Raw genomic sequence first — 26,784 nt, 5'->3', positions numbered from 1 at the left:
GGTTCGAATACTGTCTGTCCGAAATTTGAAAACTGTCTTTGAGTTGCAAGCGGTGCATACAAAAACTAATAAAACGAAACACACCAACAAAAATAATATAAACATAATAATAATGATAATAATAATAAACAACAGATGATATTTGACTACCAGTACATTGACCCAGGCCCCGATGACGCCAGCAGTCAGCGCAACAGATATCTAGCTCTTAATGTTGGTGTTGTTGTTGTCGCGTTGTTGTTATCGTGTTGTTGTTGTGTTGTTGTTACTGTTGTTGTTGTTGGCGTTGTTGTTGTTGTTAATGTTGCTGTTAGTGGTTGTGTTGTTGTTGTATTGTTGTTGGAAATTTTGGTTTCGAACTCAAGAAATTTGACAACGATTTACAATCTACCGTTAGAAAAATCGAAACATTAAATAAGAAGCTAACTAACGTGGAACATGCTGTGATTTTCATCAATAATTGCATATATATATATATATATATATATATATATACATATATATACATATATATATACACTCATATTTATATATAAATTATGGTAATTTATGTTAATTTATGCAAATTTTATACATGTTTTTAAGACGATGGTCCACCATGGGCGGGATGTTCTCTTGTCACATCCACTCTGTCAGAACTTACTCTTCCAGAAATGGTTCGTCGTTTTTTATATAGTTTATTGAAATTATAGCAATTTATTTTACAGTATAGCTTAAAGCATTGACTAAACTTACAACATTAACAACAACAAAACAACAACAAAAACACAACAATAACAACAACAACCACAACAAAAGTTTCAACATCAACAATTACATCAAAAAACAACAACAGCAATGTCATTAGATATTTCACATTTAATTTTCAGTTTGTAAATTAAAATTTGCAAAAAACACCAAACACCATTCCATACAACACCAACACCAACCTACTCAAAAAAATCACCATTCATCGGGATTGAAATAAATGGGCATGACCTTTAACCTTTAACACCAGGGTCAGATTCGGTCGGTCAATGTTCATCATCAACCTGCTGACCTACATCGGCTACCTGACCTGTCTGACTGCCCTGGTGGTCATCAAATACCAGGACTGCCCCCCCAGCCACACTAACATCTCTACCACAAACTGCAAATTGGAGGAAACGGAAATGGGTGAATCACTTCCGGTTTATAGAAGTGGTAGTGATGATAATAGTAGTAAATGTCTTCAGTCACCGTTAACTTGTCTGAGTCGGGTTGGTGCGATTATTTGTATCATTTTTATCTTCATCTTCTTCATCTTTCTCTTCTTCATCTTCATTTTCCACCTCTTCATCTTCATCATCATCTTTTTCATCTTCTGTATCCTCACCAGCCTCACCCACAGTATGCCACCCAGCGAATCTTAACAGTCTTCCTCTACGTATTTGTCGCCGTATTCTTCGTCAGAGATTTCATCAAAATCCTAAGTCAGGTGAGGTTTTGGCCATCGTTATCATCACCACTATCGTCATTATCATCCTTACCACCACCATCGTCACCACCACTATCATCATCATTATCATCCTTACCACCATCATCGTCATCACCATCATCGTCATCATCACCACCACCATCATCATCATCACCATCTCATCACTATCGTCTCTCCATCTTTTTCTTCTCGGCATCATCATCATCATTGTCGTCGTCATCATTGTCACTATTATTAATATTATGCACACATACCTTTGTAAATACCCTCTACACTCAAACTATATACATCGGCTTCAATCAAAATTACCATAAACATCGTCCTATTAATAATAATAATAATAATAATAATAATAATAACAAAAATCATCATAATTATTACAATGCGTGTGTTGTTGATAGCTCTAAGAATCAATTACCACTACTACTAGCACTACTACCACTACTACTATTATTACCACTACTACCACTACTACTATTACTACCATTACTACCACTACTGCTACTACTACTACTGCTACTACTACTACTACAACTACAACAACAACAACTACTACTACTACTACTATTACTACTACTACTACTACTACTGTTACTATCATTACTACTACTACTACTAATAATAATAATAATAAAAATAATTACTACAGAGATGGCGTTACATCTTGAACATTTACAACACAATCGTGTGGCTGCTGATGCTGGCTACTGTTTCCTTCCTCTTCGACTCGCAATTCTTTGATAGGTGGAAAAGATGATGCTGATGATGATGAGGATGATTATTATTATTATGATGATGATGATGAGGATGATTATTATTATTATTATGATGATGGTTATTATGATGATGATGATGATGATGCTGGTGATGCTGATGATGATAAGGATGATGATAATTATTATTATTATGATGATGATGCTGATGATGATGATAAGGATGAGGATGATGATGATTATTATTATTATGATGATGGTTATTATGATGATGATGATGATGACGATGATAAGGATTATGATGATGATTATTATTATTATGATGATGATGGTGATCATGATGATGCTGATGACGATGATAAGGATGATGATGATGATGATGATGATTATAATTATTATTACGATGATGATGGTGATTATGATGATGATGATGACGACGATGACGATGATGATGATTTATAATTTTGGCCAGGTGGAGGGCTGCCTGGGTGGCTATGTTCCTTGCCTGGATAAATTTCATCATGTACCTGAGAAGGTGGAGATGGCGATGATGATGATGATGTTGATGATGATGACGATAATGATGACGATGAGAATGGTGATGATGATGATGACAATGACGATAATGATGACAATGATGATGATGACGACGATGATGATTATGGTGATGATGATGATGGTGATGGTTGTGACGATGACGATAATGATGATGTTGATGATGATGACGATGAAAATGGTGATGATGACGATGATGATAACAATGATGATGATGGTGATGAAGATATATTAAATTAATAATAACCATTTCAATCATATCCTTAAAAATTAAAGGATTGATTTCTTGGGGATTTACGTCATCATGTTTGTTTCAGTTCTAACCAGTTTGGTGAAGGTGAGTGAGTGAGTGAGTGAGTGAGTGAATGAGTGAGTGAATGAGTGAGTGAGTCAGTTAGTCAGTCGGTCAGTTAGTGTGTAAATGAATGAGTGAGTTATTGATCAACCAATTCACCAACCGGCCAGCCAATCAATCAATCAGTCATCAATCAATCAATTAGTCCATCAATCAATCAATTAGTCCATCCATCAATCAATTAATCAATCAATCAATTAATCAATTACCTGACTCCTCCCACCAATCTAATTATAGCTCATCCTCGTCTTCATGATGTTTTGCGGAGCGTTCGTCAGTTCGTTCTTCATCATCTGGCCAAGATCTGTAAGTCTTTGCAATTTCCGGAGAATAATCTTTAAATTAACTATTTGATTTGTTAAATATTTGATTAATAAATTATGTTAATTATCCAATTAAATTAAAGTTAATTAAAAATTTATTTTTTTCAGCTTAATTTGGAAACAATCATCTTTATCAGCCAATCATCATTCATCAATTCATCACATTTCACCAGCCAATCATCATTCATCAAGTCAACCAACCAATCACAATCCAGGGTTCTTTTGAGGACATATTCACGTCAATCATCAGCGTCCTGATAATGACCCTGGGAGAGGTCAACTACCTTGAACTGAAGCAGGCACTGACCATTTTCCGGGTTGACGGTGACGTCCTCATCATCATCTTCGTCTTCCTCATGCCAATCGCTTTGATGAATCTCATGGTCAGTTGGATGGATGATTGGGATGGATGGATGGATGAATGGGATGGATGGAGGGGTAGATGAATGGGTAGATAAATGGAATAGATGGATGGATAGATGGATGGATGAATGGATGGATGGATGGATAAATTGATGGGGTGTTGGATGGATAGGTAATTCAAGATGATTTTATATTAATAATTATTATTATCATATTTATTTATTTAATATTATATTAATAATTATGTTAAAATCAAATAGATAGGTGTAGCAGTTGGCGACATTGAGAAGATTCAACGAAATGCTTACTTGAAAAGAATCGGCCTGCAGGTTTCTTCGAACTTCTAATTTCATTTTTTTACTATCATCATTCGTTATCATTATTGTCATCATCATCATTCAACATTTGTTATCATTATTATCTTCTTCATCTTTTAACATTCATCATTCATTATCATTATTATCTTCATTATCATTTAACTATCATCATTCATTATCATTATTATCTTCTTCATCATTCATTATCATCATTATCTTCATTATCATTCAATTATCTTCATTCATTATCGCCATTATCTTCTTCATCATTCAACTATCATCATTCGTTATCATTATTATCGTCTTCGTCATACTCATCATAATTCATAACCACTGTTATAATTAGCATACTGGTTCTTTATTATTATTATCATAATTATAATAATAATAATAATTATTATTATTATTATTTTAGGTCGACTTGATGTACAACATCGAGAACAACATGCCGAGGTTGTTGCAGAAAAAATTCCACATCCGGCGGACAGCCATCAAGCCAAATGAGGAGCCAGAGTCCAAATGTGCCAAGGTTGGCTGGTTGGCTGGCTGGTTGGTTGGCTGGTTGGTTGGCTGGTTGGTTGGCTGGTTGGTTGGCTGGTTGGTTGGCTGGTTGGTTGGATGGTTGGCTGGTTGGTTGGCTAATTGGATTGGTTGGTTTGTAGGTTGATTGATTGGCTGGCTTTGGCTGGTTAGTTGATTGGTTGGTTGATTGGTTGGTTGGTTAGTTGGTTGGTTGGTTGGTTGGTTGGTTGGTCGGTCGGTTTGTTAGTTCGTTAACTGATAATTTCGTCTAAGGTTCATTTGGTCTAAATGTTCATTGGGTCTAAATGTTCACTTAATTTCAATTCTTGCAACGTCATTCTATTTAACATTTCTTTGTCTAGGTTTGTGTGTACACGTACATATTAATACATTTTACACACGATCATACATAATTACTTACACACATGCGCAAAAATTAACACACAGTCACGCACAAACACCCGCACACACACAGACACACAAACGTACACACAATCAATCACACACAAACACACAAAAACGTACACACAATCAATCACACACAAACACACAAGCGTACACACATATCTACAAACACACAAAAACGTACACACAATCACACACACACTTTTACAAACATACACAAACAAACACCCACACACTCACACACAAGCACACAAACGTACACACAATCACACACACACGCATATGCACATACTTCTACAAACACACACAAACAATCACACACACACACACAACGTACACACACACACACACACACATACAGCTAACCTGCTTCGGTCAGCGTCGGAAGGTGCAGTTCATCGAGGCGGAGAAGAAGGACAAGACGACCTCCAGACTGGAATCCCTCATCGAGAAGACACAAGCCCAACAGCAGAGGTGATGATTATGATGATTGTTACGGGGCTACTGATGATAATTACGGTGATGGTTATGATGCTAGTGGTGATGATGATGATGATGATGATGATGAGGATGATGATTATAAATGATGTTGGTGGCTGTAATTTATCAAAATAATTTTTTTCTCGTTAACATCACTTTTATTATTTTCATCATTTTAAACTTTAATTTTAGAATATTTTTTCATAAAGAAGTTTAATACTTTACCATATATCATTGTCAAACTTTTCAACACCACAATTAACCTTTAACCTTCAACCGTTAAATTCCTCCCCACGACACTCCGACAGCATAAAGGTCCTGACCATGACCTTGCAACAGCAGAACATCCTCCTACACGAGATAGCCCGCAAATTTGAAGTCTCCTACCCACACACCGGCATCACAAGTCATCTGGGCTTTGGAGGAGGTGGCGGTCCCCATGGTGGTGCTGGCGGGTTTGTCTACAACCGCCCAACAAGTTATTTATGGGACAGCCAGTCTCTTTATCCCTCTTACAAGCTTGGCAACAATGCCTCCAACCCCGTAACTCCAGAACCTTCGGTGGCTGGCCAGCCAAGCTTTGCGACCACCATCCAGCCACCACACCAGCCAAAAATGTTGATTCCCGAGTCGGTCTCGGTTTACCAGAATGTGAATCTGGACGGAGTCGACAGGTGGCGAAAGCGTTCGATCAGACCGACCAAGAACGTCGTCATTGTCGGCGATTTCGTGTGTCCTACGTTCGATGACGACAAGCCGAAGACTTACATTTGATGAACTTTGAAGGACTGGCGACCTTGATGTTGCTTGCATCTTGTTTTGTATTATCCGGGCCCGGACATTCTTACATTAAAACAAAAGTCTGAGCCTGCCTAGTGGATGTAAAATAAGATGTTGGAAATCGTCGAGGTTGGCGTGTGCTTTGGGTTTTACTGGTGGGATGACTAATCAGCTGATGGGTTAGCTTAGCGGTTAAAAAATCGTTTGATTGGTCAGTTGGTCACTTCTGGCGAAATTTAATGACTATTCGAGTTTTGAATCAAGTTGGCTGACATGTTGGACGTATAGATTTGTTGTTTTGTTCTGTTGGTTGATTGAGTGTGTTGAGGTTCTTAGGCTTTTATTAAACAGCTTTTGATCGTTTGTGTCACTTGAAGGTGATGTTACGGGCATGAATCTGTGCGTGTATGTGTGTTGATTTATGTCTGTTTATGCTTATTTGTGTGTTTGTATGCGTAGATATTGTATATAGTCTTAATGTCAAACTCCTTTATGTGTTTGTAAAGCAGTGCTTGGAATTTTATGTATGCATGTACGTACGCGAGTTTTATTTTTGAAGTATTTTTGTATTAAAATACAAATCAACCCAATTTATTTAATTTTATTTTCATGTAAATAAAATTAAAAACAATTAAACGGTAAGCATAAATAATTATAAATTAATGTTGTATGCGTTCCATGTCTGCGTCTGTGTGCAGCATGTTTATGTGCGTGTTTGTGCTTGTGTGTGTGTGTGTGTTTCTGTCTGTGTGTGTGTCGATGTTTATTAATTGTTTCTAAAATGTATAAAAGCTTATACATACATAAGGTATTTATGCAAATGAGAAGTTTTATGGAATACCTGAAAATTCATAATACGAACAAGCTTTATGGGATAGTTTCCGTGATGGGAATGCATCCTGTGTACGTGTATGTATGTCATGTTTCTATCTGTAATTGTTTTGTGATCTGAAAAGATGAATTAAAATCCTAATTTAATGTATCAATGTTTACCCTATTTAAATTTTTAATCAAATTAATTTTATTCATAATTACTTGAATGATATTATTTTCTAAAAAGTTTATTTCTGTGTGCTGATTGACGATGTCAGAAGATAAATTTTAAAAATTTTGTTGTCCTGTGTTCTTTTTTATATTGTATTGTATTTGATGGCTTGTATAGCCACCCTCCAGCCAGAATGATAAAGAGAGCTTGAGAAACACGCTTACCAGCTGATAAACGCAAATTAATTAACGAAGTTATATATTGTTATATACGAATTTTAGTACATTTTCGTCAATTAAATTTCATTTTTAAAATCAATTCAAAAGTTAAAATTTGTGTTGGACTCTCTTAACTGCACTCTATGAGACACAAACTGCTTCAATCATTGTGGAAATTTAAATTTTGTAGCAAACTGTAGAAGTATAATTCCTAAAATTTCTACCTGCTGAATATATTTTCAAGATTTAATCCTAAATAAATAAATTTATTAATTTAATTATATGTTAATAATTAATGTTTAATTTTTTTTATTGAATTACCAAATGTATCACTGGCACAAACATACAGAGATTTAGTTATCAATTGAGGTTGGTCGCAGCATCTGTCCATACAATACATACAATCCAATACATACAATCATAACACCACATTGTAAAGTAGTGTTAGCAAAACAATTCGTTGCCAAAACTTGTTGAGAAAAATTTTATAAGAATGAATATTTATACATGAATTGTGAGAAAATTAGATTTTGTGAAGGTTTACATTCCCAAAGCTCCCTTTCCCCAATCTTTACTATCATCTTTATCATCATTCTCATCATTGACACCACCATCCCAATAACATCATCAACATCATTTTCATCATCGTCGTCATCTCCATCATTACCATTTAGAAGATTTTTTAATCAAAAGTGATTCGGAGAAAAGACGATGACAGATAATTTTATTTTTTAACTGACCTCAGAGGTACAGGGTTTCATAATGGTAAAAAAAATAAAGTTGAAAAACAAAATTGTCATTTTGCATGTTGAAACAGATTTGCCATCTGTCAAAGTCCAATTTTTAAAGTTAAATTGAATTAAAATACAAGATTTGATCGATGTTGATTGGTACATCCGCGTGCCTCCCATTCCCCTCATCTCATCCCGCCATTCGTTATCATAACTCCTTCTCTTGATTTAATTAAATTAAGTCGAATTTAATAACATTATAAAGTTTATTAGTGCTTGTGTTTATATATGTGCGTGTAGGTTTGTGTGTGCGTGTGAGAGAGAGAGAGATGGAGAAAGAGAGAGAGAGAGAGAAAGAAAGAGAGACAAAAAGTTATTTATTTAGCATATAATTTGTATTTGTAAACATATATGTACAATGAAATCGACTAATTACATCTAACAATAAGTACTTTAGCACATGTTGCAGCAGTTGGAACCATATTCATTCAACTAAGACGAGAAATTTTTTTAACTAGAGAAACAGAATAATAATAAGAATAACATCAACAATAATAAAAATAATTGCACGAAAAGCATAATGATGAAAATAATAATCACAATATCAATAAAAAATAAATAAATCCAGAAAAATAAAAATAAATAAGAACTAATTCTAACTACATAGATTCAATTTTTCAGGCATCCATCCCTACTTCAGAAGTCCAGACATACATACTGTTGCTGCTATACAATACTATATGTAGTGCTTCTATGTGTGTGTGTGTGTGTGTGTGTGTGTGTGTGTGTGTGTGTGTGTGTGTGTGTGTGTGATGATTAAATCCCATAAAATTCACAGACCCTAACATAGGTTAAAACATAGATGAGATGATGGATGGTAGATGGGCGACGGCTCAGTTGGAGATGTAGACGACGAGTAGGCCAAATGCTGAGGCCGTGCTTAATCACAAGCCTAGATTACTTGAAAGCTGAGTACGATTAACCTGGTAGCGCTACGCATGCCGGACACGCAGAGCCTGCATCTTTTCCTGTGCTGGCCAAAGTTAGAGTGGTCAGAGGAAACCTCTGCAAATGGGAACATAGCTGCCTTGTTATTACCTTTATAAGAAAAAGCTAAGGAAGTTGACACTGAAAAAAATAGGAGCTAATTTGAGCATGTGACAACTTGCTATATATAGCTTGAAATCAAAGGGAACTTCCTTTCTCGCTACGTTTTACAATCGAACTTCTCTTCGTCAAATTGTATAGCTGAACTCGTTTTTGTTAATTTTAGTATTACGTAAATAAAATACATTATAAACACTTTTACTTGTTTGTGCCAACTCTTACTAAATGGATCTTTGCGGCAGTATTCAGACGGCTGCCGATGTGGCAAACAAAAGAATTATGTATGAGGATATTAAGAGAGCAATAGGCCTAATCCTTGCCAAGTCAGTTCCCATCAGGTCAAAAACAGGTATGATCATAACCGATCGCGCTATGCAAATGTAGCGGTGGAGGGAACACATTCTTGAACTGTATGCGGTAACTAATATTGTGACTGACACCACTCCCAACTCCATCTTATAGCTACTTGCTATGGTAGAGCTGGATGACTTACCTACTGAAGAAGAGCTCAACTAAGACATCGACCGCCTAACCTGAGGAAAAGCGCCTGGGGGTGATAGCATCTCTCCGGAGGTCATAAAAAATAGGAAAGGGTCACCGTTGAAGCCACTGCATGCGTTTTTCTGTCTTTGCTGGGAGCAGGATCACATCCCTCAAGAAATGAGAGATGCCAACATTATCACGCTGTACAAAAATAAAGGCTGCTTAGCTATTAGCTGCCTAATCTGCTTAGTCATTCTCGGCGGTGTAGGAATCACTAACATTGGTTATAGTTTCACCATCGTCTCTCGAGACGAAAGAACTCCGACGGCGGTGTATGTATGCATGTATATGTATGCAAACACACCTATATACAAACACACACATACTAACCAACACACACACACAAATATATATATATATATATATATATGCATGATCACATATATATATATATATATATATATATGCATGATCATATTTACATATATAATACACTTTTTAGAAAACATTAATAATCCGAAACGGCAACAACAACTAAACAATAAAGTAAGCCTTTTATTGTGTGTGTGTGTTATATGTATAAATATAAACACACATACACACATGTATAAAATATACATATATATATATATATATATATATTTATTTATATGTATATGTATGTTTGTATGTATGTATTATGTATGTATGTTTGTATGTATGTATGTATGTATGTTTGTATGAATGTATCTTTCTTTATGCAAATGCACGTTATAGGCTGATACAGTGAGGTTCATCACATGCTTGTTGATCTGTCTGTTGTACGAATTTTGTACATGTAAATGAAATATATATGAGATACACATACAAATAATTGTATATGTATAAATATTGTATAATATATATATATATATATATATATATGTATATATATATATGTATATATATATATATATATATATATTTGTATATAATAGTATATTTATATACAGGAACCTGAACGATGAATCAATTTTTTCGCTTGGCTTATTTGCGCTGAATACCAGTTAGTTGAATTTGTGTTTATATTTGTTTGTTTACAATTTGGTTTGTTTATATGGTTGTATGGTTTTTTGTATTTTCATTTGTATTTTCGCCTGTTTATTTTTTATTACGTTGTATCTATGTTGTGTGAGTGTGTGTGTGTTTCTATGTGTGTGTTTGTGTGTATTTAATAAACCATTCATGTATGATTTTAAGTATGTTAGGATGCTGTTAGGATTGTTAATGTTGATGTTGATGTTATGGTTATTGATGATGATGATTATGTCATTATTGTTGTTGATAATGATGATGATGATGGTGATGGTTTCCTTTTTTTCGCCATTTCACTCATTTGATGAAGATTCTTTCAAATGAAAATTTACTCAAATTTGTCGAAGTCTCATCTTCATTGCAAATGATGATAATTTGTCATCATCGTCATCATCATCACCAATCATCATCATCATCAATCATCATCATCATCATTTCTGTTATTATTTCTATTGTATAGTTTTGTAATGATAATGGTTATCATAGCCGTCTTTATTTTTAGTAACATCATATCATGTCGTTACATATACATATATATATATATATATATATATATATATATATATATATATATATATATATATATATATATCATTATCTTTATCATGATATATCATCATTATTATGTATATATCATTATCCTTATCATTATCTATCATTATTAATATCATTGTGGATCATTTTCCTTATCGTTATCTATAGTTATTATTATCCTATCGTTATTATCATCATCTTCACGATCATCTTCTCCATCATCAGTGTAAAATAATAATAATAGTAATAATAATAATAATAATAATAATGTAATTAAACAGATAATTAGATTAATTTATTGTTAATATTATTATTATTAAATAGAATAAATAACGATGTGAATACGGCCCATCATCGTCGTCATCACCATCATTATTAATATCATTTGATCCTGGAGACTTTAAAAAATAAATTAGAGAAAAAAAAAATGATTGTGAAAATATTTCACCGATGGAAAAACAACAATGACGTCATGAAGAAGAAGAACAACAACATCAACAACAACAACATCAGCAGCAACAACAACAACAACATCAGCAGCAACAACAACAACATCAGCAGCAACAACAACAACAACGTCATCATCATCAACAACATTATCAACAACTACAACAACAACATCAACAGCAGCAACAATTTTAACAACATCAACAATAACATTATCAACTACTACAACAACAACATCAACAGCAGCAACAACTTCAACAACATCATCAACAACAGCAGCATCAACAACAACAAAAACCGCAACAACAACAATAACAAAATTACCGCAAACGTCACCATTCCAAAGAACATCGCCATCATCATCTTCATCATCACATCATCAATGCTTATTGACCAGAAATCTCTTGTCCACTGTGCGGTCAACCTAAAAAACCGTAATTATTTAATTATTTTTTATGTAACTAATTAAATATGGATAATTATTTCATATTTGTTTTTTAATTAATTAATTAATTAATTAATTAATTAATTTTATATGGTTTCTGTTCTGAGTGTCTTCAGTTATCTTATAATCATATGAGGTAAAGTTTATGATTAACAAATTTTGGCCTATATATACAAATGTTATTGTTACCATTGATATTATTGTTATTATTGTTGTTGTTATTATTGTTGTTGTTATTGTTATTATTGTTGTTGTTATTATTATTGTTTTTATTACTATCAATTGTTATTATTATCATTATTATTTTCATTTGGTAGCTTATCCATACGTCTCAGCAAATATAACCCAGCCGTCTTTAGAACCAATCATGATCGGTGTCTCTAGGCCGGTTCTATACAATAGCGATGTGCAGCAAGGCATCGGTATCGATATATTCGTTCGGTATTTCAACGCTTCGTATCTTACTGGAGTTTATTTCGAGTCTGAGAGTGAGTTTGGAGTTCTGGATGCTAGCGTTATAAAGGCTGACAAGTTAGATGTTATGAGGGTGGTAATGGTGATGGTGAATGTAATAATGGTGGGTGGTGATGATGACGATTTATTGATGATGATGTTGATGATGATGATTTTATTGATGATGGTGATGGTAATTTTATTGATGATGAAAACGACGATGATGATGATTTTATTGATGGAGTTTAAATGATGGTGAGGATGATTATATGGATGATAATAATGACTTCAATAGTGATGATAATGATAATTTCATTGATTATGATGATGATTTAATTGATAATGAAAATTTAATTAATGATGATTTTTATTGGTATCCATCCAATCAACCACCATCACCACCTTCATTACCGTAACTTCAGTTCCCAAATAACCGTCCAACTCTTGAGATCCAACTACACATCCCTTGAGGAACGAATTTACCGACCGGTACTTAAGTACAATAATTCGGTTCAATCCTACTCTCAGTCGAATATCTCGATTCTCGTTATTCCGGATCCTGTAATAACCGATGTTTCGCCTAAGAATATCTTTGCAGTGTTAGTATCTTTGGTTAAGTTATGTTGTTTTTGTTGTTGTTGTTGTTTAATGGCGTATTGTTACAAAATTATGACGTCATTTTATAGTTTAGTGATGTATTGATGTTACGGATGTTGTATGGTTGTTTTGGTAATAATAGCAACAACAACAAAAATATTAGTAATAATAATAAACCAATAAATGTATAGAATAAATTAATTTAATGTCCACATGAAATTAGTGGTGGAATAAGATTGACAGTTAGTGGGGCGGGCCTAACATGGAAAGTCCCTCCCATTGTTACGGTCCTTATTTGGGAACAGAAAGTACTCAAGTTCAACCGATCAAATGTTGGTAGATGTTGATGTTGTTGTTGTAATGTTTGTTGTTGTTGTTTGTTTTTACAGTTGTTTTTTTACAAGTTTGTTGCTGTTTTATAGTGCGTGCTTGCGTGCGTGCGTGTGTGCGTGTATATGTGTGTATGTGTATTCAGGCTTAACTTTGAGAGGACAAGTAATAATGAACAAATAAGTGATTGAGATGTGATTTTAACAAAAACTACTGTGTATAGCAAACGACTTTTTAAAATTCTGACTACTGATCGATCGATCGATCGATCGATCAATCAATCAATCAATCAATCAATCAATCAATCAATCAATCAATCAATCAATCAATCAATCAATCAATCAATCAATCAATCAATCAATCAATCAATCAATCAATCAATCAATCAATCAATCAATTAATCAATCAATCAATCAATCAATCAACCAATCAGTTAACCAGTCAATTAACCAGTCAATTAATCAGTCTATCAATCGATTGATCAATCAATCAGTTAATCAGTCAATGAAATTTTTTTATACGGCGAAAAACTTTGCTGACCATGAATATTAGTAGAATAAATATTTTCAGATTAATGAAATAATAAAAAATATCTTCACCAATATTATTGACAGTTTCACCAAAAAAAACAAATAAATAAATTAATTAATCAACTAAAAGTAGAATGAATTTAAACTCGAAATCTTATCTGAAAAATTTTCAGCTAAACATACGTATCAAATTACTTCAAAGAAGACACATGTGATGTGGCTTAATCTAGTCATTATCAACATTTACACATTTCACATATCCATAGAAAGGCAAGCACACATAATGACACACATATAAAACCCACATATGCATACATACACATACAATCACACATATACATACACACGCACACACACACAAACACACACACAAACAACAAACAGGTATGTTCGAATGCCACACGGACTCAAATGTATTGCACCCTACCCCACCTGATTATCACCGATCTCATCAACAACAAAACCGTTTCTACCCAACACAACAACAGTAACTTCATGCCACTACTCTCAGCTAACACTAACACTCTCGTTGGTTCCGGAAATACTGTCATCGGTGCCGGAAATGACGTCATCGGTGCCGGAAATGACGTCAACAACACTTCCGGAAAACGTCGAAGGAAAAGAAGTAGCGTTTTATTAAAAGTAGGGAGCAGCCCGTCAAAGGCATACAGGAGGAATAAGAAAAGTTTGTATAGAAATTCACATCTACTTGCACAGATACGGCATAACAAATCGCCAATTTATTAGTTAATTAATTAATTAGCTAATTAATTAATTAATTAGTTAATCAGTTAATTAATGAATTGATTAATTAATTATTTTTTAATTGATTAGACAACATCTTAGAACACCCAACTGAAAATAACAACGACAAAATATTTTTAAAATTATTATTATTAAAAGTATTGATAAAAATATTAAATTTAAATAATAATAATAATAATAATAACATAAAATAATAATGATAAAAACAATAAGTCGTTCATAATTAAACTTGATAGTACATTTGAACGTAAAGCCCAACAGCATGGTAGTTGTTTCAAGACAATTTGAAACCTTACCAGCAGCATGTCTTTTGTCATTTTTTAAGTTTGTTTGTTTGCATATATGTTTCTTTGTCGGTTTGTCCACAAACACACACATATCACATACACACATAAACCAACACACACACAAACACACACACACACAGGACATCACTCAAAGCGAACTGTTTCAGGCAAGCAGAACGGTTTAAATACACTTTCCAATTTCGGTGACTCCCTCTTAGGCAGCCATGGAAATCTTGTCCTCGACAGCAATGACGTCATCAACACTTATGTACATAGAAAATCGTTCTCTATCGTTCGTAAGAATGATTCATTTGTATAGCATGACATAATTTTACGTATTCCTATCTCTATGTCTCTCCAATACGTTGTATCGAGGTGTAGATATTGAGTCTGGAACATTTCATTCAGTGACCGTCACATGAAGTGTTCAGGATGCATGAATTCACATATTCACACGTACACGCATACAGCAAAACTTAAATTAAGTACGTAAGTTAGAAAAAAAACTTTACAGAAAAAAAACCGCTGGTTTTGTTCTCTATCAACACAACACAGTCGATAATTTTAATAAATTAATTATTTAACCTGCTGTTAGTGAACGTATTAAACTCACACTGAGTAAATATCTTGTGTATTTGTAAATATATATATAGCTATATATCCTATAGCTAAGCTTCTCAACAAAATCCTAACTTGGTACACTCATAATGACTACAACCTACAATCTTCTGAAGAATTCCTAGGACCAGGTCAAAACTGGGTGACAGATGTGTGCAGGTGGCTCTGTCCAAGGTATGGAATGATCATCTAACAAGATTGAAGCAAATTGTTCCAGAAAAAGATTTCAGAAGAGAGTTAAAAAGAAGTTATTTGTTCAAAAAAGCATTTAATCACAGTACAATCCTCTGAAGAATGTCAATAGAGTGAATAACATAATAATAATAATAATAAGTTTGATGTACACAAACCAGCCATCCAATCATATCGCTTCACTTGATGTAGAATCATTGTTTACCAATGTTCCAATCAAAGATAACATCGACATAATAATCACAACCATTCAGAACTCCAATCAAACTCCATTAAAAATACCTAAACACATGCTAAAGTCATTGTTACAAAATTGTACAACGAATCAAACTCCATTAAAAATACCTAAACACATGCTAAAGTCATTGTTACAAATTTGTACAACGAACACCTAGAGGTGTGGCTCACCTCTAGGTGGTCTTTTCGCCAACTTCTATATTGGTCATCTGGAGAAATCAACTTTTCAAGATAATCCCTCTCTCAAACTTCACACATGTGTAAGATACGTTGATGGCGTCTCCGTATCATATGAAGATCCCAACAATGTTAATGGAACTACTCACTCAACACCTCCATCATCAAAAACGTCGCACTTGTTGCAAGTAGTGATAGTCGTGGGGTGTCTTTGTATTCAAACCCGGGGACGGCAACTACAGCGTCAAGCAACTTGCTGTTCCAACATTAATAATAATAATAAGAAGAAGAATAAAAAAAAGAATGATAATAATAATAGTATTGATGATAATGCCATAAGTTATTTATAATTTTGATAGTTTGTAATATTGTGATGCAGTTTATGATAGACGGTATGATAGTTATGTGAAGGTAACAGCGTGTCGTTTGTCGTTTTGTATGTTTGTTTGTATGTTTGCGTGTATGTGTGGGAGTATTTAAATATGTTTGTACGTGTATGTTTGTTTCCTGTATGTCTGTTTGATTATGTTTATTCATTTTTTGTTTGTTTGTTCAAAATATTGTGTAATTATTTTCTTGTTTGTTTGTCTGTATGTTTATCGGTTTTTTGTATATGTCTGTCTTGTTGTTGCTCTTATTTGTGTTTTTATATATGTTTGTTTACATCCATGTTTGTTCATTAATTTGCATGTTCGTTCGTTGTTTTTGTATGTTTGTTTGCCTGTCTGTTCGTTCGTTCGTTTTTTTATTTGTTTGTTCATGCTTACGTGTTCATATATGTTTTTTTTTCAAATTTGTTCTTCCGTTTTCATGTTTATCAACTTAATTGTTAACTGCTTTACATATCTTCACCAAGCTCTTACATGACGAGCTCTTACATTTTGAATGCATTGTTTTGTAATGCCTAATACATATTATTATTATTATTAATTATTATTATTATTATTAGTGTGTTTGTGTGTTTGTAAGCGCCCTTTAAAAAGATCACAGAGGCTATAACGATTATTGCGGTACATTGTGTAGCACTTCATTAAAGCCGTGCAGTGAATGGAGAGGGAATGACATTAGCCTGGGTAAGCTTGGACAAGAAGATGGTGATTCAACCTTTTAAGAAATTGAATAACAGACAACACAGGATCACAAAGGTCCCTAGGCAAACCATTCCAGACAGCTGGACCCGTTGCGGAGAAATTCCCTCGACCAAAAGCCAAGTTTGTGTCAGGTACAAATAGCAAACCTGAATTGTCAGAGTGCAATGTTTGATTCAGCAGTGGCATTGTTCTAGGAATGACTCTGTCGGTTAAATATTTAGGTGCAACTTTCTCAATACATATAAAAACAGTTAAACATATCTTGAAAATAACTCTTTGATAAATCGAAAGCCAGTGAAAAGCCAAAAGAATTGGCTCGACGAGCTCGAATATTCATGCGATTGTCTGCCTAGCTTCGTCATGGTGTCCTGTAACTATAATATAATAAATAAATAATAAATATAACCCTCTCTCCTCTCTCTCTCTCTCTCTCTCTCTCTCTCTCTCTCTCTCTCTCTCTCTCTCTCTCTCTCTCTCTCTCTCTCTCTCTCTCTCTCTCTCTCTCTCTCTCTCTCTGTATTGTTTATACATTGTATACATAAAAATATCTTTTCGAAAAATAAAAATTTAGCAACAAAATTTTTACGAACACGAATTTAAACACATACACACACAAACAGACACACATACACACGCAAATACACACACAAGCACACACGCAAACACACACACACAGAACTCTCAAAGAGAGATATCTTAGATGGTCAGAACAGGTCAAACGCGGATCTTCGCGTAGATATCATCTTCACATTCAACAGCAACCTGGCCTCAAAATCCGTCCCGTGCCCACAAATCCTCAACTTCATAATCCCACTTCCGGAATTTCAAACCATTTCCGGAATTTATAATTACGATCCGCAATCAAGGAAAACTATCAAAATTAAGGTTGGAGAATATATAAAAATATTATGGCTAATTATATTATTATTATTATTATCGTTGTCGCTATTATTATTATTATTATTATTATTATTAACATTTATAACAATATTAAATAATTTTAAAAGTGATGATAGTTAATTTTGTTTGTTCTATAAATAATTTTGGGTTGTGCATTATCTGCAGATATATGTCTTTGTATTTGTGTTTATATATCTTTCTGTGTGTGTGTGTGCGTGTATGCGTGTGTGCGTGCGTGCGTGTGTGTGTGTATGTGTGTGTGTGTGTGTGTGAATAAACGTTTTTGTGAGCAAAAAACAAACTTTGACGACTGCACAGTAAGAAAGAAAGAATATGCGTTTAATAATAATTTATTAATGTATGTAGGTAGAAGTGTGTATGTGAGTGTGCGCCTAATTGTATCATTGTGCGTCTGTGCATCTTACTATGTGTGTGTGTAGAGAAAGTTTAATGGTGGCTAGCAATGTAGGGAAAGATTTGTATATAGTAGTTGAATATTAAAGAATATACAACATTCAACATTCATATATCTGTGTGAGCGTGTGAGTGTATGTATATGTGCGTGTTTGTGTGTATTATATCTTGTGTGTGTAATTTAAATGGCATCTCTTGTGTTACACATATGACGGACGCATTAAATTAATAACAATTTGATTGTTATTATTGGTTTGTTTTCAGGTTTTGAGTATTAGTGTAGTGACTACATGTGTGTATGTGTGTTTGTTTCTGTTTAGGTGCGTGCGTGTGTGTGTGTTCTGCTAAAAGACCATAATTAATATTATATAAATATATATATGTGTGCGTGTGTGTACATGTGTGTGTGTGTGTGTGTGTGTGTGTGTGTGTGTGTGTGTGTGTGTGTGTGCGATAAGAAAGCACTTGACTACTGAACGAGTGCTTTTTAAAACGGTTATCTTAAAAGTCTCAAATTTGAAATGTTTTAATATTGTATAAAGAACTCTAACAAAAATTTGTTGCAGACAGGTTGGTGGGTAGGTGGGTAGGTATATATATAACTAACCAGACACGTTTAAAACGAACAAACATACAACTTTACGTACATACACAAACATACAAACAAACTGACAAACAAACACCCATGGCCACACACAAACATACATAAAAAAATACAAATTTGCTTCGATACCTCTGTTGTTGTTTGTGATCTCGTTGTTATTTGCATTAAAAAGCTCTTAGTACATGTTCTATGTAAACATTTTGGACCACGCATTTAATAATTAATAATAATTTTTTAAAGATAACCGAGATATACTTAAATTTATTTTTGTTGTTTAATTTTACCCGAAGAATAGCAAACCATCAAAAAGAAACTGAATAATAAAAAAATTGACCAATCAAATCAACAACAACAGGGTTCGAACATCTTGGCCGGAAGTTCCGGTTCGGATTACTTGATAGAACTAGGTCAAGGTCAATGCCAGATTCAGGACGCTGCCTCCAATCAGCTGGAGTGCCTTCCACCCTTTGTCGAACCCCCGCTCCTGCCTAAGAATAAAAATTTTTACTGCTCTGCAAACGATCAGCTGCATCCATTAGTGGTGAGATGGAAGAATGAATGGATGGATTGATGGATGGATGGATGGATTGATGGATGGATTGATTGATGGATGGATGAATGGATGGACGGATAGATGAATGGAAAGTTGGATAATAAGATGAATGGGCTTAGGGAGGACTGGTTAGATAGATGGTTGGGTTGATGGGTGGAGGATGGATAGATAAAATGATATCTCCAGCTTCATATTCATTTACAACATACTGAACAGCCGAATCATTTTATTGATTTGATTAGTAAATAACTTAATAAACAATCATGATTATTGTTTTTCAAGCATTTTGATTAAATAATTCTTTCAATAGGGTATAAATATATAAACTTCTAAATAAATTTATTTTTTCCAATTAGTTATAAACAAATTCCACTTTTTTACTTCCACTACCATTGTGACGCACAGCCACCCTCACAATCATCACCCCACCATCCTTCCAACCAGATCAACTTAGGCCCCATAGCCCCGGATACTCCCAAATGGTTCATCATGTGCGTTGACTACACCTCGCCATCAAACGACAACAGCAGAGCACTCGCCCTGGGACTCGGCCTGGGCCTTGGACTGGGATTGGGATTAATCCTTGTGGGATTGTTGATCCTCTTGATATGTTGCTGTTATAGAAGGAAACGAAAGGAGCTCAAGAGACAGTGCTCCGAGCACAACAGGAAAAATTTGAATGAATTAATGGCACAGAAAATCGGCCTTAATGAGTCGGAGAAGGAAAAGAAAACCGGAAATAGCGGCGTTGGTGACGTCAAAGGGGCCGGAAATAGTGCTGGGTTGGCTAAAAATTTAAATACTACTACTACTACTACTACTAATAATAATAATAATAATAGTAATGATAAAAATTATGATGAAGTTGATGGTAAACAAAATAATAGCAAAGAAATAAACATTGACGACGTTGTTCAGAGTAGCAAAGAACCGAATCTGAACGTATCAAAGAATCAAACTTCCGGTCGGAACAATGCGTCATCACGTGACGACATTGATGGAGAAGATGATGATGACGAGGAGAAGGAGGAGAATGACAATGATAACATCAACAACAACAACAGCAACAACAACTACAATGATAATAAAAACAACAGTGATAATACCGAAGATGGCTTCGACACATATGGCATCAGATATGATGACAACATCGGCAACCGCAGGGGGAAAGATGATGACGTCATCAACAAATATAGAGGCGACTATAAAGTTGACGATGGTGGTGTTGATGATGATAGCAACGACGACGACGACGATGATGATGATGATGGTTACGATAATGGGGTAAGAAGCGTGGATGAGTTTGGTGAAAAAGCCGCCGTAGCACTTATAAATTCTGCTATGGGAGACTTGGCGGCTATCAATAGCACTTCTCAAAAACAGCAGCAGCAGCAACAACGGCAGCCGCTTCAACAACATCGAAGTAATGTTATGCCGGCTGACAACGAATACGTCATTAGCGATTCCACAAGCAACATCAACAGAGATGACAACAACAACAACAACAACAACAACAACAAAAATAACAATAACAATAACAATAATAACCATTACAAGAAAAGAAACAACTATGCAGACGAGAACGTAATGAAAGATGGTGACGATGTGAACCGAGATGACGATGGCTACGACGACGATGACGTCAACAACAAACATGATGATGATGATGATGAAGAGGAAGATGATGATAACGCCGGTGATAATGATGCTAAAAGTAGCAACTATGACGTCATCATTGAACAACCGTCGGTGAAGATGGTAAGAGTTAAGCAAAAGCATGACGGCGGGAGGAAAGATGGAAACGACGGAACGTCCGAATACGTTGTCATGCAGACGATCAGGAATGCGAACAACATCCGGGTCTTATGATGGTGATGACGATAACGATGATGATGAGCAAGTTGATGGTGATGATGATGATGAAAATGATGATAATGATTATGATGGTGATGATGATGGTGGTGATGACGATGATGGTGATGGTGATAAAGATAACGATGACGATGATGGTGATGATGATGATGGTGATGACGATGAGGGTGATGGTGATAAAGATGACGATGATGGTGATGACGATGATGGTGATGATGATGCTGAGCTAGTTGATGGTGATGACGACGGTGGTGATGAGCAAGCTGATGATGATGGTGATAATAAAAAGAATCATGATGGCGATGAGAATGTTGATTGTAATAAAAATAAAGGTGACTTCGGTTACAACAATAACGTTAATGATGATGATGATGATAGGATGATGATGATGATGAAAGGATGATGATGATGATGGTGATGATGATAGAGAAGAGGAGGAGGAAGACAAAGATGATGACGTTTATGATTATCATGATGATTGAAATAAAACATTTAACTTATTTATGCGAGGTTCGTTTATTCAGCTTTCCAAACATATATTTATTGTGTATGTATATCATTTTTTATTTAATTAAATAATTCATTTATTTATTCATTAATTCATTTTTTTGTTCGTTCATTCATTCATTCATTCATTCATTCATTCTTCTACTCAGTCATCTTACTATTCCTATAACCAATTTTTCTGCAATGTTTATTTGTAGCTTTAATTATACGTCTATTTATCCATCCATCTACCTATCTATTTATCTAATCCATCCATTTATCCATCTATCTATCCATCTATCTATCCAATCCATCTACCTATCCATCTATCTATCTATCTATCCATTCATTCATCCATCCATCTGTTCATTTGTTGATCCGTTCATCTATGCAAATGAATTCAATCCAATGCTAATGACCAAAATGAACAATAAATCTAATAATTTTTATATTTTTATATGAACTAAATTTTATTTATATGTAGGTATGTATATATTTGTTTGTGTGTGTGTTTGTTTGCATGTGTGTGTGTGTGTGTTTTGTGTGTGTGTTTTGTGTGTGTGTTTAAAAAGTGTACATAAACAACATTAATATTAATTTATTTTTATGCAATATGTATATTACAAATAAATATATATAATCTATAAAGTATGTTTGTGTGTGTGTGTGTGTATATATATATATATAATTTGGAAAGAGGCTTTCGGATAAGCAGGTTTTATTAAAAATAATTCCCCAATTTGTTGTCATAACTTTTTTGAATAATAACTCAACACGTCGTAGATTGGTAGATTCAACTTTATTTAAAACAACGCTTTTGCTGACGGTCGTTTTGGCTAGTGCCAGCGTCAGAGCCTGAGTCAAATAGTTAGAAATATTAGTTATTATATTATATTATTATTTATATAATTATATTATATTATTATATATTATATTATATTTATTATATTAGTTATAAATGAAAACATATAAAATCACGAGAAAATTACTTTTAAACATTTATATTATATATGTATGTGTGTGTGCGTGTGTGTGTGTATGTGTGTCTGAGTTTGTGTGTGTGTGTGTGTGTGTGTGTGTAAACGCTGTTTCGAGGAGCACACACGAATCAAGCGATTTTTAATATGTATATTTTTCAGAAATACTTTTTTTTATCCAATTTTTGAATATATTGAACAATTTAAAAAACTCTTGTTTAGATTTTTTCATTTTTTTTTTGTTCACATTTTTTGTATTTTAATTTTTTAAAACTGGACCTTTTAAACGAACACTGCTCTATTCTTTACTCGTGACGACAGGTTTTATTGTGATACGAACCATAAAAATATTAGCATATATATATATATATATATATATATATATATATATATATATATATATATATATATATATATATATATATATATATATATATTTATATATTTATATATATATATATATATATATCACAGCATGTTCCGCGTTGGTTAGCTTCCTGTTTAATATTTCGATTTTTCTAACGGTAGATCGTAAATCATTGTCTAGTTTCTTGAGTTGAAAATCAAAATTTTTATTTATTTTTAGCCTGATAGAACATTTAAGCATGATAGAACAGAAAACCTCTTTTCGGGCTTTCCTATACTATCTTCGGTGTTCGAATTGATAAGTTGTGTATGTGGCCAGAATGAATGTTATATATATGTATGTATGTAGATACTGTATCTCTACAATGTTAATTGTTTGTTTAATTTGAATAATTAGCGGTTATTTAATGAGTTAGTTATTATTGTACGATGTTCAACTTTGTGCGATATGACACTTTTACATGTCGTCATTATCGGTGGCTCTTCTGCTTCTAAGTTTATTAGTGGGAAGGACTCCAATTGCATGCTGTTGAATATTTATTATATCAAATTAACTGTTACCTATTCGGGATAACGTGAATTCCAAACCTTGTATTTATATTTGTGTGTTTCTGTTTTTTTTGTGTGTATGTTTGCGTTGTTTGTGTGTGTGGTATGAATTAGAATATCATTTAGAATAAAAATATGTATGTCGGAAATATTTTTAAAGATACTTTATAGAGAAATAAATTGTCTCTTTATCGTTCGTTTGTTGACCGATGGTATTAAATAACAATTTTATATTATTTATTAACAAATAATGTTCTATTTACTCCAACAACAACAACATTATTAATGAATTTGAAACATCAACGACGACAATTGGATCCAGACATTAACAAAGCAACTACGTAGAAATCACAACAACTGAACCGACATCAACATAAAAATAACATAATGGCCAAAGGACACTGTATTATTTGTTTCAAAAATCATGAACAAATATTACAAAAAAGACAACAACAACAACAAATACACAAAACACAACAACAATAAAACATTAATAACAACAAAACATTTACAAACACCAACAACATTAGAGCGATTCAAAGCAGCACAACAACAGATGCAAACAAAACACCCAAATTATTACAACAATAACAACAACACTAACAAAAACAATAACACTGAAACAACAACATGAACACATCACAGCAACAAAATCAACACAACAACACAGCAACAAAATCAACACAACAACACAGCAACAACAACACAAGTACAACAAAACACCCAAATTATCACAACAATAACAACAACAACACTGTAACAACAACATTAACCAGTCACAACATTAACACATCACAGCAACAACACATCACAGCAACAAAAGCAACACAACAACAACACAAACAACACAACAACAACATAACAACAACACAGCTGTTTAAAGCAGTCCAATCGACACTGCTGAACGAAATTAGATTGCGTTCGGAGGATATAAATAAATGCTTTGACGACAATGCTACTACCACTACTACTACCACTACTACCTCTACTACTACCACTACTACCTCTACTACTACCACTACTACCTCTACTACTATTTTTATTTAAACCACTACTGCTGCCAATGCTGCTACTGTTGATACCACTAATACAACTGCTTCTGTTGCTGCTTCTGTTGCTGCTGCTGCAACTGCTACTACTTCTACTATCACTGCTACTACTACTAATAATTATTATTATTAAAAGTATCTAAAAACTATAATACTACTGCCACTGATATAAACACAAATAGTAGTAATATAAAAAGTAATAACAACAACAACAACAATAATAGTAATAATAATATGCAATAATAGAAAGGTGAAAACAAAAAATTAGGGCAGCAAACTTGACGATGGTAAAAACTTACCGAAGATACGAAAGAAAATACTGAAACTGTCTAGTCATCGTCATCGTCGTCATCACCATCGTCATCACCATCATCATCATCATCGTCACCATCACCATCATCGTCACCATCATCATCATCGTCACCATCATCATCATCGTCACCATCATCATCATCGTCACCATCATCATCATCATCGTCCTTACATGTTTTACGAGAAATGATACAACATGGCCAAGAAATTTTACGTTTCAAAAAATATTTCACAACATTTTCAAGATATTTACAACATTCTACAGGCTTATTACGTGTATAACCTTTAAAACAAATAGACCCTATAACTTCCAACAACTACAAGATACTGTATGTTGTGTAACATTAACAAGCTATTAACTGCCATGGAAAAAGAGGAAGAATGCCAGGAAGAAGCAGCTTTGCGATTCAATTAGCAATCTCATTTGTATAAAGTACGATTAGGCACATGCGACGAAAACTTGGCCGAGCACCAGTTCGTGCCACACCTTGCAAAATTCTCTCTTGAGTGCGGTCAAAATGTATTTCCGTTTCCGCTGCGATGTCAAGAGACGGTTTGTGCCATTTTTCTGGGTCTAGAAATGCCCTTAACACCAAAAATTCATGTTTCTAAATCCATTTTTTTTAATTGTCATCGGATGATATGGAAGTTTACGAACAATTGTTCTTTTCACAAAACTCGTGCAATACGAGCTGAAATTGAACAAGCCTGGCAAATGTTATATTTCTTACTACCATGTAGCCCGCCCCTAAATTATTACATCATCATCATCGTATCATCATCATTATATTATCATCATTATTACATCATCATCAGTATATCATCATCATCATCATCATCATCATCATTCTTCATCATCATTACCATTAGTCATTTGTCACTGAATTTACGGTTAACATACCATCATCATCATCATCACCATCATCATCACCATCATCATCATCATCATCATCGTCATCATCACCATCATCACTATCACCATCATCATCATTATCATCATCATCATCACCATCACCAGGAGTCCTTTATAGCTGTCCCACCACACAGTGAGAAATCGCAGAGAATGGAAGGTGGTGGTGTTGCAGTTGACGTTCGCGACGACACTGACAACAACAACAAAAGCAACAACAACAAAAGCAACCATAAAAACAAC

At 33.9% G+C, this 26,784-nt stretch overlaps 4 protein-coding genes across 4 annotated transcripts in view; all 4 read left to right on the top strand.

The window, feature by feature from the left end:
- HELRODRAFT_159882 (hypothetical protein) overlaps positions 1–6,263 on the top strand; it is a gene marked incomplete at both ends in the record, with an annotated part of 8,119 nt that extends 1,856 nt beyond the window's left edge. Inside the window, 13 exons of the mRNA XM_009011716.1 lie at positions 136–213; positions 586–656; positions 998–1,238; positions 1,358–1,456; positions 2,106–2,200; positions 2,642–2,704; positions 3,001–3,061; positions 3,618–3,785; positions 4,026–4,094; positions 4,498–4,595; positions 5,080–5,089; positions 5,371–5,483; positions 5,798–6,263. Of these exons, the coding sequence (XP_009009964.1) occupies positions 136–213; positions 586–656; positions 998–1,238; positions 1,358–1,456; positions 2,106–2,200; positions 2,642–2,704; positions 3,001–3,061; positions 3,618–3,785; positions 4,026–4,094; positions 4,498–4,595; positions 5,080–5,089; positions 5,371–5,483; positions 5,798–6,263 (1,632 nt within the window). The remainder of the gene's footprint in view (positions 1–135; positions 214–585; positions 657–997; positions 1,239–1,357; positions 1,457–2,105; positions 2,201–2,641; positions 2,705–3,000; positions 3,062–3,617; positions 3,786–4,025; positions 4,095–4,497; positions 4,596–5,079; positions 5,090–5,370; positions 5,484–5,797) is intronic.
- Positions 6,264–9,535: 3,272 nt separating this feature from the next.
- On the top strand, positions 9,536–10,331 carry HELRODRAFT_159881 (hypothetical protein; the record flags this gene model as incomplete). Its single annotated transcript, XM_009011715.1, has 3 exons — positions 9,536–9,659; positions 9,849–10,123; positions 10,296–10,331. The coding sequence occupies 3 exons, from the start codon at positions 9,536–9,538 to the stop codon at positions 10,329–10,331; spliced, it is 435 nt and encodes a 144-aa protein (XP_009009963.1).
- A 1,476-nt stretch (positions 10,332–11,807) lies between these two features.
- On the top strand, positions 11,808–21,889 carry HELRODRAFT_188181 (hypothetical protein; the record flags this gene model as incomplete). The annotated part of the gene is made up of 12 exons (XM_009011714.1): positions 11,808–12,261; positions 12,590–12,803; positions 13,148–13,324; positions 13,546–13,638; positions 14,671–14,867; positions 15,375–15,530; positions 17,585–17,680; positions 18,226–18,434; positions 19,128–19,183; positions 19,430–19,433; positions 19,823–20,008; positions 20,465–21,889. 12 exons carry the CDS (start codon positions 11,808–11,810, stop codon positions 21,887–21,889), a joined length of 3,267 nt encoding a protein of 1,088 aa, XP_009009962.1.
- Positions 21,890–25,333: 3,444 nt separating this feature from the next.
- Positions 25,334–26,784, top strand: part of HELRODRAFT_159879 (hypothetical protein) — a gene marked incomplete at both ends in the record, with an annotated part of 8,225 nt that continues 6,774 nt past the window's right edge. The window contains 3 exons of the mRNA XM_009011713.1: positions 25,334–25,454; positions 26,075–26,184; positions 26,650–26,721. Coding sequence (XP_009009961.1) covers positions 25,334–25,454; positions 26,075–26,184; positions 26,650–26,721 — 303 coding nt within the window. The remainder of the gene's footprint in view (positions 25,455–26,074; positions 26,185–26,649; positions 26,722–26,784) is intronic.

Source organism: Helobdella robusta, assembly GCF_000326865.2.
Source record: "Helobdella robusta unplaced genomic scaffold HELROscaffold_1, whole genome shotgun sequence".
NCBI classification, from domain to species: Eukaryota; Metazoa; Annelida; class Clitellata; order Rhynchobdellida; family Glossiphoniidae; genus Helobdella; species Helobdella robusta.
This window is presented reverse-complemented; position numbering and strand designations above follow the sequence as displayed.